At 40.6% G+C, this 15,873-nt stretch overlaps 1 protein-coding gene across 1 annotated transcript in view; it reads left to right on the top strand.

Moving 5' to 3' along the window:
* Positions 1–14,579, top strand: part of LOC145394502 (glutamate receptor 4-like) — a 187,079-nt gene extending 172,500 nt beyond the window's left edge. Inside the window, exons 8-11 of the mRNA XM_080268368.1 lie at positions 1,053–1,297; positions 4,719–4,842; positions 13,649–13,665; positions 14,411–14,579. Of these exons, the coding sequence (XP_080124494.1) occupies positions 1,053–1,297; positions 4,719–4,842; positions 13,649–13,665; positions 14,411–14,579 (555 nt within the window). The remainder of the gene's footprint in view (positions 1–1,052; positions 1,298–4,718; positions 4,843–13,648; positions 13,666–14,410) is intronic.
* The last annotated feature ends 1,294 nt before the right edge of the window (positions 14,580–15,873 follow it).

Genomic DNA, 15,873 nt, shown 5'->3' with positions numbered 1-15,873 from the left:
AAACTGAATTTTAACCAGAGAATGTCACTAGAATATGATGCTAGTCATGAAGAAGTGCTGAGGAAACGTTAAGGAGTCACAATATTGTATAATTCTGCCACCGAGTTAAGTGAAATACTGCAACAAAACAAAAATCAGGGTCAAGTCAAAAGAACCATTGACATCTTTTCCATTTTGCTTGCTGCTACCAGATTTTTTTTTTTTCCGGACATTTCGAACAGGAAGGGTTAAGCATAGCCTTCATCAACCTCTTTGGTACGAGATCTTTTTTAACAAATGAAATCGAATCGGATTGAAGGGGAAAAAAGAGGTTCCAGTAGCACTTCAGGGTGGATTGATGGACACATGGATTAGATGGTGGTGATGCTTTGGTGCTGATGCGTATGGTGGTGATGGATATGGTGGTGATTACTGTGGTGGTGATTTTGATGATGGTGGTGGCGTAGACAATGACGACTAATCTATAGAATGCTTTTGCACAGGTGATATACCGTTTTGATGTACGGCATATGAATCAACCTGAGTTGGCAAAAAAAAAAAAAAAAAAAATTTAAAAAATGGCATCATCCCCACTCCCAATTTAATGTTATTTATGTCTTCTACCATTTCTGCTTCCCTCATCCCTCCCCCTTCTCTCTCTTTCTCTCTCTCTCCCCCCCCCCAAATTTTGCTGGTTTTCTCTTTTTCGTTCCCCAATACGTCCCAAAGTCTCATTTCCTTAACTTCAACTATGATTTACACCTCCGATTATGCATCCTTCCTGCTACCAGTCCATTTTATTGCATTTCAGCGTTCCAAGATTAGTGTTTACGGTTCCATAAAAGTTCATAAGTCTTCCTGCAAGAATCTGTTCTCCTCCATGCACTGTGACGGGATCAGCATATTTTATTGTACCTATCACCGTACGATTTCACCTTACCGTTCATGAATACTCTATATTTCAATATTTTTCTTGCTGTTACCAAACTATTATAGTCCCTCTGTATCATGACCATTTTTTCTTCTTGAGTCCGATTATACCGGTGTTTTTTTTTTTTCACCCTTTTTTACAGCGTTCAAAGATAAGTGTGTACAGTCGAATGTGGGAGTTCATGTCGTCCCGTAAGCATGTATTCACATCCACGTACGAGGAGGGCATCGAGCGGGTACGAACGTCGAAGGGCAAGTACGCCTTTCTGCTGGAGAATGTTAAGAACGAATACATCAGTGGACGGCATCCCTGCGACACCATGAAGATTGGACATAACCTAAACTCCAATGGGTACGGCGTGGCCACCCCTCCACACTCGCCGCTTAAGTGAGTACAGAAAATGTCATAGCTAGAATGTTGTGTGACCTGTTCAGCTCAGGAACATAATTTTGCTATAGTCTTGCATGGGGATGATCTTTGATACAGAACTGGTTATTGGGGGATGTGTCTGACACTTCTAGCTCGAAAAGTCTCTCCTAGGCTGGATAGGTATGAAGAGTAAAATGAACACTCCCCTGCTACATTATGAAAAATCGGACTTAACCTGGACCTGGGTACACAGAAGTACTTAAGGCGACAGACTTACCTAAGGCCCCATATGGAATGCCCCAGACCTATGTCACTCATGCACAGGCGCCGAATTTACTATGGTCGTGAAATTGGGGCTGGGTGAGGGGGTATCGCTGGTGTCATGGCGTATTTGCCTACAGCCGAATGAAGCCTAACGGGTCTTATGTTTTTCAGAGCAAAACACGTGTGTAATAAGGATGTTGTAGTGGGATGAAGATGAGCTGTCGATAAATTGCTTTAGCTAGGCGGAGATTTCTGTCCTTTTACAATACAATTATTGTGGTGTGGGATCCTATATAGTATTTTTTTATGTTGCACGCATGTGTCCCCCCTCCCCCCCACACACACACAAGTTACCAGATTCTCCATCCCCTACCCACGCCACTCCTTTTCTTTCATTCTCATTCCCACTCTTACTATTCTGTTCTAATCATCCCCTTTACCTACTGTCCACAGGGAAAGCCTCAATTTGGCAATACTGAGCCTGAAGGAGAGTGGAGACCTACTCAGACTAAAAAACAAGGTGGTTCGATAATTCGGAATGTGGCAAAGATACGCAGGTTAGCAACCCCCTGTTTGCAGTAATAATAGTAGTGGTATGGCAGTTATTACAATTAATAGTAGTAGTAGTAGTAGTAGTATCCCTTGAAAACTTTTCTGTTTGAAATGTCAAAATGGTGATTTTAGGCTTAAACGCATTACAAGCATGTGCAAGAGTTGCCCTACCGGTATAATGTCTTATGTACCAGGTTCGTTTTCGTTTTCGTTTTCGTTTTTAAAGACTCCAACATGCTTGCATGTGTCGGCCTTGGTCACCTAATGGCGGCTTTCCATGCCTCCCTGTTCTGCCCCTTAACCCTGAGGTCACACTTAATGACCTCGTCACATGTCTTTCTCGGTCTACCCCTCATAACCCCACCCCCAGTATTAACACTTCTCACCTTCCTCACCTAATTATCATCCCCCATCCTCTCCACATGTCCAAACCATCTCAATCTACCTCTCCTCATCACAACACCAATACACTCCAGTCCCATCCTACCTCTCAACTCTTCCATCGTAAACCCAGCCCCTCCAGGCCTCGGACGCAGGGACGCACTGCACATCCACCTAATCATTGTCATTTCTGTACGTCTGAGCCGGCGAATATCTTCCTCCTTCACTGCCCAGGTCTCACTACCATACAGCATTACACTCCTAACACATGCTGCGTACAAAGACCCCTTAGCACGTAGGGAGAGTCCTCTCAATGTCAGGAGAGGCAAGAGCTCCCTGAACTTCTTCCAACCACTTCTCACCTTAGCAACAGAGCTAGCTCCAGCGCCACCTCCAGCACACAACATGTCCCTCTAATAACAAAACTCTTCCACACACTCAAGAGAGTCACCAGCAAGTTCAATCCTTTCACGTCTGACAATCTCCACCTGCTCTCCCCGACACGCCGTACAAGTAAAAATCAGCATTATCTCGCAGTCTACCTCTGATACCACTACATCTCTTATGCACCCATTTATCACAAACATTGCACAAGATGGAATTACTTCCCACGCCCTTGTGGCAAACTGCACATGGCCACTCTCCCTCGTCTTTGACAGTACCGCCACCAACCCTAGATATCATCACTTTTGTTTTATCTACATTTACCCTTAAACCCTTGTGTCCCATACCATATCTCCACTTCCTAAACCTTTCCTCCGCCTCCCTTTCGTTCTCTGCAATCAGCACCAAATCATCAGCATACAACAACGCCCGCGTGTATATATATATATATATATATATATATATATATATATATATATATATATATATATATATATATATATATATATATATACACACAATTGTTTGTATGTACAGTATATTCATATACAAAAGTATGTGTGTATATGTATAGGTGTGTACAGTATATGTATTGATGTTATATCCCTGCTATCTTCATGTTTGGCTTCATCTCTCAACCCCTTCAGTGCAAGGACATTGTTATTTTCGTCCCACCACCAGCGGCTTTTATTTAGTTGAGGGTACTTTTCATACCGAAGAACTTCAGTGAAGACAAGACTACCCGTCATCTGTGAGCCAGGTAGACTAATAATACTGTAGGATGGAAGCTTGACTATTGTGTATCTAACATGGATGACTTCCAGTGCTGGCTGAGTGACATGTGAACTCAAGTTGTGACTCTAAACAACTTTTATTAATAACTTTTCCCTCTGCAGCCAATACTTTCTGGGATTTGAGTTTTCGACACAGACATATACAGATACATTTTGTACAAAAATAATGACCATCGACTTCGTCTGCCTGGCTCAGAAAGGTTGTATCAGTGTTCGTCTGACAAGGTTACAAAGATAGTTTATGTTGTTGTTGTTATGGTTGTTATAGAGAAGATTTGTTAGGCAGGTAAGTTCTCCCTTCAGGTTTAATTTTGTGGTGGTGATTTTTTGTTTAAATGTGTCCAGGATTCCCTTGGTGTTGTTGTGGTTGTTGACGACTTTTTCCCCTTATGTGACCGAGTATTCCCATGGTTGTATTCCAGAAAAGACTGTGACTTTGCAAGAAATATCTTCCCTGATACGCTCACGTAACCGATAGTCAGTTAGTATTCTTCCCAGTATCCCAAACTGGCACAGACTATGGGTCATACCCGCTTACAGTAATGTGTGTAGAGTTGTCATGTGCTCTGCTAAACACTGTCAGAGAAACTATTACATCAGGTCTTACTGGAAACAGAATGAGAAGAATTAAAGAAAAATTAATGTTGTAAGCATGTTTTGTCCACCAAATTTCTAGATCATCATTCCCATTCCCTTGCTCACTGTGCACATTTCCATACCCCTCAAACATTCATTTTTGGAGGATATTTTAAAATCTAATTTGACTGCAGCAGTACCACTAATTCTACAACACCCATTTCCACAGGCTATACTTTTCCTTCCTCAGCCCTATTGCCCATCTAACTTCCAATCCATCCCACACTTTCTTTTGCTCACAACTCCAATTTCTTTACCCAACTTTCGATGTTTCACGACTAAGTGCAGGTCACATGATTGACGAACGTGCTTGTTCTGTGCTTCATGGTGCTCTCTGTGTGTGTGTGTGTGTGTGTGTGTGTGTGTGTGTGTGTGTGTGTGTGTGTAAAACTGAAAGCCCTTTCTTTATCACAGTATACCCACACCAGCACCTTGACTCTGAGCAAAATAGCAGGCATCTTCTACATCCTGACTGGAGGCCTGGCACTGTCAGTGGTCGTGGCCATCATAGAGTTTTGCTCCAAATCGAAAATGGACGCCAGCCGAGCCAAGGTAAGTAATGGCAATGGGTTTTAGCTACTTGTTAAAAATGAGCGGGAGAGGGTGTATGCATACCCTAAGAAAATGAGAGTCAGTGAGGGGATGTTTCTGATTTTTAAGGTGCCAGGTGGTGTGTTAAAGCTTTACAATCGGGGTGACAACCTAGCATAGGTTAGTCTCCAAGATTTGACTGAAGGCTTTTCAATGAAGGGCAGTATCCTGGTCATGTGCCCGTAAATGCCTTGGACTACGGCAGCCTTGCTTAAAGCCCCCAACCCTGCATTAGCCCGCATTTCATATTACATAATGCAGTCATATATGATGTCAAGAAGTCATGCAAGTTCTGCCTTTGCCAGTTGCATAAAATATTATAGTACAGTGAGGACTTTTCCGTACCCTTCACCCCGCAAGTTTTAATAATACAGCTATAGCTACTCATATGTCATAGATATGTTTAAGAGTAGTTCAACATTTTTGCTCACATTGGGGACTGTAAGTCAGGGGAAACTGACAGTTTAGCCTAATACGCAGCAAACAACATGAAAGGCATTATTTAGTTATTTAATGTGGACAAACTGAGTGTCAGAGAAGGAGACTGAGAAAAAGGATGTAATGTTCAAGAGCTTATATTAATTTTTTTGTCCCTTAGTGTTGTGGATACGTGAGTGAAAGAATAAGGGACCAGTATGGATTTTTTTTTTTCAGTTCTTCCGTGGTTGTTTTACTGAAAGTAATGAATAAGTAGAAGCTTTTTAAGCTTCTCTTAATGGCTTCCCACAAAAGAGGCACTTTCTGAAGGTGTATATATATATATATATATATATATATATATATGAAGCATCGACATTCACAAGCTCCATTCTCCTTTCAGACACCCCTTACTAAGGGAGAATGAGGAAGGGTTAATTCTTGTGTCACTCTCCCTCCGAAAAGGTTCGGGTCTGCGGTGGATCAGTTATACGAGTATAACACTATAGTAGGACTCGCGCACGTTTGCGGCTGTGGTGTGGTCCGCACCTGTGTACAGTGTTGCCACGTTTTCTATACCGTTATCTCTCTCTCTCTCTCTCTCTCTCTCTCTCTCCTGGCGGGAAATGTGAGCCACCCTGAGTACTTTTGATTCTTTTATAAGTTATTTATAATTGTGCTTTCATCTGTTAATTTGATTTTGTTATATTTAGTAGTAGATGGAGTGTCAAAGTTACTGTCTGCTGAGAGGTTTGTTACGTTACTGATTCATACACCCCGACGTAGTGGGGTGTGGGTGTAGGTGTGGGTGGGAGTGTGGATGTGGGTTTGTTGGGGTGGTGGTCCAGGGGGGAGGGGAAGTGTGAAGGGGGATTTGACCTGAGACACCCAGGAGGGATTAAGAAGGGAGGGAAGGGGAAGGGGGGGCTGGATTCACCTACCACATGGCGGGAAATGTGAGCCACCCTGAGTACTTTTGATTCTTTTATAAGTTATTTATAATTGTGCTTTCATTTGTTAATTTGGTTTTGTTATATTTAGTGATGCCGACAATGCATTCAATGCATGCCCCTCTCCTGCCTCTCTCTCTCTCTCTCTCTCTCTCTCTCTCTCTCTGTAGGGAAGCTATCTGTCAGTGCTGCCACTCACAAGAATTATATGAATTATTTCTTTTACTTTGGATATTGGCATATTTCTTCTTTTTTCAGGCTCATTCTATTATATCCATAACTGTAATATTATTAACCACCCTAAAACTACGCTAAAAAACATTAAAAGTGACTGCTATTTCTTTTAGCAACACTGTACAATATGTATGCCATGTTTCTGTGTTACTGTATAAATATTTTATGCATAATTAGATTACTGTTGATTCATCCATCAAAATACACAAGTGTAAGTTTTATTCATCTGAATTTATCGAATTTGTGATGCCTTGTACATAAATAGCTTCCGTTTCACATCGCAAGTTGAGGAAACGTGGCACCATTGTAAACAGGTGCGAGCCACACCACAGGCGCTTACGGGCGCAAGGCCGACTATAGTAAACCTGTCTTCTTCCGCCAGTTCCCCATCTACTCCTCGTCCTCTGCGCTTCCTGCTGCGTTACAGAGGAGTGAAACTGGCTGTCCACAGAGTCCCTTATAACCAAGTAGCCACTTATGCAGAAGCCACTATACACTGTGTGGTAAGAGGAGGACATTTGACTTCACTGCATTCTGATGATGAAGCTGACTTCGTAACATCATTGATGGAGAATATTGAGTAAAACATTGGTATATAAGAATATAGGAAAGGAGGAAAACTGCAGAAGGCTGGATGGCCCATTCTTGGCAGCTCTATAAAATTCTGTGAACAGACTCTCTGAATAAAACAAGAGGAACAGACCGAAGATGATGTGGCGGGGTGGGGCGGGAAGATGTATGACTGAGGAAGGGGTGAGTTGGAGGTTGGGCTGCCTGATAATGGAGTCAAGGGTGACATGGAGGTGATTCGTTTATGGCCACACTGTGGAGGATTAAGGCGTCTGGTTAGAAAGATAGATAGACAGTAAGTCGTCTTGTTCTGAAAATGTTAGAAATAGTTACTAAAAGCCCCTTTCATAGATGACTTCCATTTATACTGCTACCGATGGATTTTATTCAGTTTGGGGAAAAGATCTTAGTGGAGCGGTGAACCCCTTTACTATGAGTCTCGGTGGGGGAGGAGGGCACAAATAGTCTAAGTAAATATTGACTAAGCAACAGTATTGGGTGGTAAAAGACAAATCTAAACCATCTTAATGTTGACTTGCTTTAATGTTTTCAGGAGAGGAGGCATTATGATGGCTTGGTTCCATGTGTACTAAAGGAAATATATACTTTGTGATGGCAGGAATATGATGACTTTACTTACTTATTTATGTATTGTAAATTGGTTGCTACTACCAGAGTGTTCAATTTAACGCAGCAGAACACTATTAGAGAAGGTGATATGAAAGCAATATCCAACCCTTTCAGTTCGAGTAGTCTTCCTTGAACTGTATAAAACCGTATTCACATAAATAATGATGATGATGATGATATTCATTCCGGAGAGGAGACTGAAGGATGGCTTGGTATGAAGTTTGATGCTACTGAAGGAAGGGAAGAGAGATGGGAAGACGGGTCACTTCTCACCTTCTTAAAGTGGAACAGTCAGGAGCATCACGGAATGTATTGCTATTGTATTTCTCGATGATAAATGTGCAGCACCCGTTTGTCTACACACTCCCACTGCAAATCAAATTCTGTAGCACATATTGTGTATAATGTTTGTGTTTTATGTTTAGGGTTGGCAGTACAGTGAATTTTATAAGCAGGGAAGAAATATTACCAACGTCAGTGATTAGAATGCACCAGTCTGAATGGCAGCCTTGCATAGGTTGACTCCCCATGAGGTGACTGGAAATTTTTCGACCATGTAATGCCGTAAAGGGGGATAGACGGGTCATCTACCCTAAAATGTACAGACAAGTATCTTTCCAAAGTTTGACGAATACATAGCGAAAAAATCGAAACATCTGAAACACGCACCAGCGGAGATAGGGTTTTCAGGGTACAGTATTTCGAATGTTGTAATTTTTCTTGAAGCGGAAGTGGAAAGATAGTTGTTTCTTTGACTGTACCATTACACATTCTGTATATGCATGAATTTCTTCCATTAGCTGGTGTTCTCAGTTATTTCACATAAATTCGTCAATTCCCGAACACTATTTCTGAACCACTAGAAGTAGCTGGTGTTCTCAGTATTTCACGTGTAAGGGAAGTGAACTGTGCAATACAGTGCCTCTGTGGAATCTATCTATCTATCTATCTAACTAACTTATATATATATATATATATATATATATATATAATATATATATATATATATATATATACATATTTTTGTGTGTGTGTGTGTGTGTGTGTGTGTGTGTGTGTGTGTTAATTATAGGGGCATTCGTCTTCTCAGTGTAATAAGAAGTGTATGGTAGGATACTTACTGACAGAGATAGGGAAATAACAAGGGAATTAGTTGGTGAAGAACAGGCAGGTTTTAGGAACGGATGAAGTTGCATAGATCAGATATTCATTCTTAGGTCTTTAGTAGAAAAATTTCTAGGGAAGGGTAAGAAGTAGTATGCGGCCTTCATGGATCTGGAGAAAGCATATGACAGTATAGATAGACAAGGATTGTGGAAAGTATTTAGAATATAAGGAGTAAATGTGAAGTTGTTGAATGCCGTGAAGAGTATGTATGAGGGCACTATAGCTACAGTGCATGTTGATAGTGAATTGGGTGAATTTTTCTGTTTGAATGTTGGATTGAAACAGGGATGCACCAAGTGTCCATGGTTGTTCATTCTGTATGTGGATAGAGTTTTGAAAGAGGTGCAAGGTAGCGCAGTGGATGTTGGAGCGACATTAATGAGAGAGGGCAACGTATGGAAACTCCCTATATTGTTGTGTGCAGATGATAATTTACTGTTAAGTGAAGTCGAAGGAGAACTGCAAGGCTTGGTGACTGAGTTTGGAAGAGTGTGTAAGAAACGGATTCTAAGGGTGAATGTAGGGAAGAGTAATATTGGTCCCGGAGAAGAATGGAGTCACTGGATGTACAGTGATGTTGGATGATGCGGAAATGGAAAATGTAAATGCATTTAAGTACTTGGGTAGTGTGATAAGTAAGGATGGAAATTTGGTAGATAAAGTGTTTGAAACGGTACAACAAGGAATAAGGGTTGCTGGTTCTTTGAAAGCAGTGATAGGGAACAGGGAATGACCATGGAAGTTAAAAAGTCGCTGCATGACAGTATTGTGATACCAGCTCTAAAATATGAAAGTGAAGCTTCGACCTTGTTGGAAGGACACAAGTCAAGAGTGAGAGCAGTGGAAATGAATTATTTGGGAGGAGGGTGTGGTGTTACGAGACTGACAAATGAGGAAGTGAAGGAGCGTTGTGGTGTGAATGTGGATGTGGCAGAAAGTGTTAGGAGAAATACACTGAGGTGGTGTGGCCATGTGTAGAGGCCATGGAGAGCGACAGACTAACGAGGAGAGTGTATGTGAGTGAGGTGGAGGAGGGGAGAGGGAGGGGGAGGCCAAGGATGACGTGGAGAGATGGGGTTGAGAGGTATACGAGAGAGGGTGTGTGTGAGCTGGGAGCAGGGCAATGAAATGGTGGGGGGCCGGGCGACATGGGGGCGATTTGATTGTGGCCACCCCTTACGGAATTAAGGCGTGTGGCAATGTGTGTGTGTGTGTGTGTGTGTGTGTGTGTGTGTGTGTGTGTGTGCAATGGACATTCGTAGTCTTTCGTATGGAAGTTAGTTTATAGAACCACTGGTAGTCTCTCTCTCTCTCTCTCTCTCTCTCTCTCTCTCTCACACACACACACACACAGTGTAAACACTGTGGAAGAGATACCGGTACCAAAAAATGCAAAGAATCTTATGGAAAAAGAGGAGTTCAAAAATGTATGGATAAAAAGATGCCTAACACAAGAGGAACTGGAATTACTGAAAGAGAAGAGGGAGGAAGCAAAAACAAAAAATGAGGGCAGATCAGAAGAGGAGAAGAAATTTTTTTACAAAGTAATAGGATTGCAGGTACGAAAGTGGTATACAAACAGGATGGAATAAAAAGGAGGAAGGTAGCAAAACCATGTCATGACAAGTATATAAACAAGATGATAAAGTTGATGTACTCAAATGTGGATGGAATGGCATCTAAATTACTAGAGATGAATGATTATGTTAGAGAAAATGAACCACAAATAATATGCCTAACTGAAACAAAATTAACACCAAGGATATCCAATGACATACTAAACTTAGAGAAATACAATATATGGAGAAGAGACAGAAATTTAAAAAGAGGAGGAGGAATTATAATATTAACTAAGAATAATCTAAAAGTCAATAAAATAAAACTAGATATACCATCACAAGTAGAACTGATTGCAGTAGAGATCAACACATCTGAAGGTAAAGTAATTGTAGCCAATTTGTACATGCCACCCAGATCAAACACATGGGAAAGAGATGAATATGAGGACCTGGCAGAGAGTGCAATTCAGAACTTAAGATCATTACTACATAAAATGGAAGAGAAATCGGAAAGAATTATACTAACTGGGGATTTTAATACAAATATAAATTGGAATACTGTAGATATAATTAGCCAAGAAAGCTGTTGGGACCAAAAGCTCCTGGATCTCGTGCAGGAGTTTTTCCTGACGCAACATGTGAGGGAAACCACCAGAAAAAGAGGACTTGCTGTACCTTCAGTGCTAGATCTAATATTTACTAGGCAAGAAAATGATATTGACAGTTTAATATATCACCCTCCACTCGGCAAAAGCGATCATGCAGTACTAAATTATAACTTCAGGATAGCATATGACATAGTTAACAGCAATGACAGTTACAAAAAGAGCCTAATCTATAAAAAGGAAAATTATCAAGACCTAAAGAAGTATTTCTTAGAAGTTGATTGGGAAAATGAGCTTAGAGGACAAGATTTAAATGCTGTATATAAAAAATTGTGAATTTTATGAAATAGGAGTCCAGAAGTACATCCCACAGCACAAAGAACCACATAAGAAAATACAAAAATGGTTCAATACAGAATGTAAAAAATCAAAAGAAAGAAGAGATTTGTTGTGGAATAGATACAGAAGACACAATAGTGAAAGGGCGTATAATAATTACAAACAGGCAAGAAACGATTATACAAGAATAAGGAGGGAGGCCCAAAAACAGTTTGAGGAGGATATAATAAATAAAAGTAGTGATCAATCAAAGCTGTTTTACAGCTACATCAGAAGAACCTAAGTAAAAGATATAATACAATCCATTACAGACGAGGGAATCACTTATACACAGGAGAAAGATATTTGTGAAGCACTAAATAAGAATTTCCAATTAGTTTTCACAGAAGAAAAAAATTTTGAGAGGGACTATGTGGAACATGCATGTCCACACATACTGCCAGATATACAAATAGCAAAAAAAAGTAATACAGGAGGAGTTAAGTAGATTAGACAGAGGAAAGGCAAGTGATCCTGATGAAATTTCATGTTGGGTACTACGAGAATGTGCAAAGTAGTTAAGTAAACCATTATTTTTAATTTTCAAGAAATCCTTGGGTCAAGGTAAACTACCTGATATTTGGAAAAAAGCAAATATTGTCCCCTTATTCAAGAAAGGAAATAGACAAAATCCACTCAACTACCGACCAGTATCACCGACCAGTGTTGTAAGCAAGGTATTAGAAAAGCTTATAAGAAAAGCTTGGGTAAATCATCTAGAAGAACACAGTATGATAACAGAAAGACAGTTTGGTTTCAGAAAAGGAAAATCATGTGTTACTAATCTGTTGAGCTACTATGACAGAGTAACAAACACAATACAGGAAAGGGAAGGATGGGTGGACAGTATCTATTTAGATTTCAAGAAAGCTTTTGACACAGTACCACACCAAAGACTTTGATGGAAACTCTACCATCACGGAGGAATTCGAGGCAAACTGTTTTGTTGGATGCAAGACTTTCTCATTAAAAGAGAAATGAGAACAGTACTAAGAGGAAACTACTCATCATGGAAAGAAGTGACTAGTGGAGTACCACAGGGTCCAGTGCTAGCACCAATCATGTTTTTAGTCTATATAAATGATATAAACAGTAACACTGGAAATGAGAGCTATCTGAATATGTTTGCAGATGATGCAAAATTACAAAGGAGAATTACTAACACAGACTCTTGTAAAGAGCTACAAGAAGAATTAAATAAACTTCATGAATGGAGTAGTACATGGCAAATGGAATTCAATGTGGACAAGTGTCATGTAATCAAGCTTGGTAAAAGTGGAAAAAGACCTGATTGGGATTATAACTTAGGAAATAAAACCCTATACACATCAGAAAGAGAGAAAGACCTATGTGTGATTATTAATCACAGACTATCTCCGGCTGACCACATCAGCGAGAAGGTACGGAACATGTATACACTGCTTGCAAATATGAGAATAGCATTCACATACATAAATGAAGACATGCTAAGAAAGATAATTACATCATTCATTAGACCAACCCTGGAATATGCATCAGTAGTCTGGAATCCTCATCTCAAAAAACACATAGACAAGATTGAAAAAGTTCAAAGGGCTGCTACAAGATGGATACCAAGCTTAGGGACCTCAGCTACGAAGAAAGACTAAATAAACTGAATCTACCAACACTACAGGAGAGAAGGAAAAGAGGTGACATGATAATGCTATATAAGTGCATATCAGGGAAGGAGAAAATAGACATAAATGATTACTTAACATATGGAGAAGCATCAGCAAGAGGACACTGCAAAAAACTGCATAAGAAGAGAGGTGATAAAGACGTAAGGAAATTCAGTTTCCCAAACACAGCAATTGATCAATGGAATGCACTACCGAATGAAATAGTGTGTGCCAAAACAATTCACAAATTTAAGGATATGTACGATAAATATGGTTTAAGACACGGGACAGTACGAGCTTGACTCATTCCTGTAAAGATACAATTAGGTAAGAACAATTAGGTAAGAACACACACACACACACACACACACACACACACCACGAGTGGTTTTCAAACTTGTAAATTTGACCAAATCCATAACACCGTTGGTCTGTTTAACACATGACAGGTATTCTCAACCGTACTATCTGGATCACTAATTTCTTTGGGCACCTAGCTCTAAGGACGTCGAAGCCAGGGCTGAAACAGAGTCAGGCTTGCTGACACGGTTAGTGTAGCAGTCGAATAATGACTCACGAACTGCTTCATAATTGTGCTTATGTGTTTCGTCCGTGAGAGTGAGTTGTGGTTCAGGTGAGTGAGCCTCTTACATCAAAGTGTCTTGTGTCCGCTCGCCCGGCATGTCCTCTACCCTGTCTTCAACCCACCACGAGCAAGGTGTGTAAAGAAACTAGTGATCGCTAGAATACATGTAAATCCATAATATTACTGACTTCATGACCACGGTTTGCCATTGTAACCTAATACCTAACCAGTGCTCAGTTCATAAGGTGTTTTATGGAGATATTTTTGTCTTAATTTTCAGTTTATTTACTCTGTGTATGCGTTCATTCAAGCTCATTTACCACATCTCCGCCAAATTTTCAATCCAGTAATAATAGTAGTAGTAGTAGTAGTAGTAATAATAATAATAATAATAATAATAATGCTTTCTCCAACAGCTAATTCAAATTCCGCATGTGGTTCATAACTACAAAAGGAGAATGAAGGAGTATCGACTGCGCAGAAAGGCTACCCTACGTTTGCGAGTCCTCAGAAAAGGCCTGCACTACCTCTTCTGCCTATGTAAGAGAGAGAGAGAGAGAGAGAGAGAGGGAGGTATTCATTGATAATATGAAATGCATAAATGGTTATTATGATTGATTATAACGTAATGAAGGCGGTGATGATGATCTGTTGTAGAGAGTTGCGATATATAGACCTAGGGTAATGCAGAACACATTGATGATGAGTATGAGGATAACAATAATACATTAATAATAATAATAATAATGTCTTCAACCATTTCATTAAAACTATCATTACTTCACCATTTCAGAAGAGGCACCAACAAAAGCGCAGCACACAACCCTTGCACCGATTCCTCAGCCTTCGAAGTGGAGACCAGAGATGGAGGTAAAACCACAAGACCATTTCACCATGCACACATCCCAGCATCTAGTGCACGATGGGCAGCTGCAGTTCGATTCTGGCATCAGTTCCAATAATCCTTCAGGGCATTCGTCTGATTTTGGTGACAATCCTGGTCAATTTTTTAGTGGAAGTTCATCCTTCTCATCAGGATTGGGAGCCAGTACAGATAACCCTTCGAGTGTCATTTCTTTCATGTCTTCATCTGCTTTTGACAGTCCAGAGAGCCTTTCAGATGGAAGGTCATCAGTTTTGTCATCACATTTCGTTAACAGCATCAATTCCGATGACCCTCCACACAAAGATTCATCCATTTTATATATGCAGGCTGATTTTGGCACCAGTCCAGATAACTCTTGAAGTGGGAGTTATGTCATGCCATCCACTCAGTCGGCGATCGCTTCTAAGCACCTCGGAGTCCCAGTTACCAGTCCCTCAGACACCAGACAGCCAAGTGTTTCTCTTGATTCCAGCCACTCTACTGCCATAAAATTAAGTGGTACAGCCTCTCACTCTCCAATTTCAGGTCAGTTAAGAGATACTCAAGCTGTACCTTCAAGTGGAAGTCGTAGCACAGGATCGAGTAATAGTCCTTTAGGTACAGCAATGTAAACTGCTACATAGTCAAGTTGCCCTCAAATCTCTTTCACCATTCGACTAAATAACACTCAGAGTAACACTTATGCCTCTTTGAGTTAGTCAAGTATCATTCAAAGCTCTTCCAGTCAGGCAAGTAACACTCAAAGCTCTTCAAGTACATCAAGTAACACTCAAAGCTCTTCCAGTCCATCAAGTAACACTCAAGGCTCTTCCAGTTTATCAGGTAACACTGAAGCATTTCCTGGTCCATCAAGTAACACTCTAGGCTCCTCCAGTCCATCAAGCAACACTCAAGGCTCTCCCAGTCCATCAAGTGACACTCAAGGCTCTTCCAGTCCATCAAGCAACACCATTCAGTCAAGTAGCATTCCAGCCATTTCCTTCTCCTCCACACAGTCAAGTAACACTCCAACCTCGACACAACCATCAGCTCTTACACTCTCCATTCCACCACTAACCAAAAGCGCAATGTCTTCAAACCTAAGTCCGTCCAATGAAGTGCTATGGCAAGTTCTACAGTGAAATCAGGATCTGTAATGCCATTAGATTCTACAGTGACACTGGACTCTACTGTGTTATCAGAAACTACATTGCCATCAGACTCTCCAGTGTTCTCACATCTGTAGTATCATTAGATTCTGCAGTGCCACCAGTATCTACAGTGCCATTGGACATTACAGTGACACCAGATTCTACAGTGCCATTAAGGTCTTCAGTGCTGTTCTCTACAGTGTTGCAAATGCACACTGTGAAGACTTGATGCTTAAGTGT

This window comes from Coenobita brevimanus, chromosome 1 (genome assembly GCF_032717465.1).
Source record: "Coenobita brevimanus isolate Jiangsu-jjx chromosome 1, ASM3271746v2, whole genome shotgun sequence".
Taxonomy (NCBI): Eukaryota; Metazoa; Arthropoda; class Malacostraca; order Decapoda; family Coenobitidae; genus Coenobita; species Coenobita brevimanus.
The sequence above is the reverse complement of the archived record's forward strand: the minus strand, read 5'-3'. Positions and strand labels throughout refer to the sequence as shown.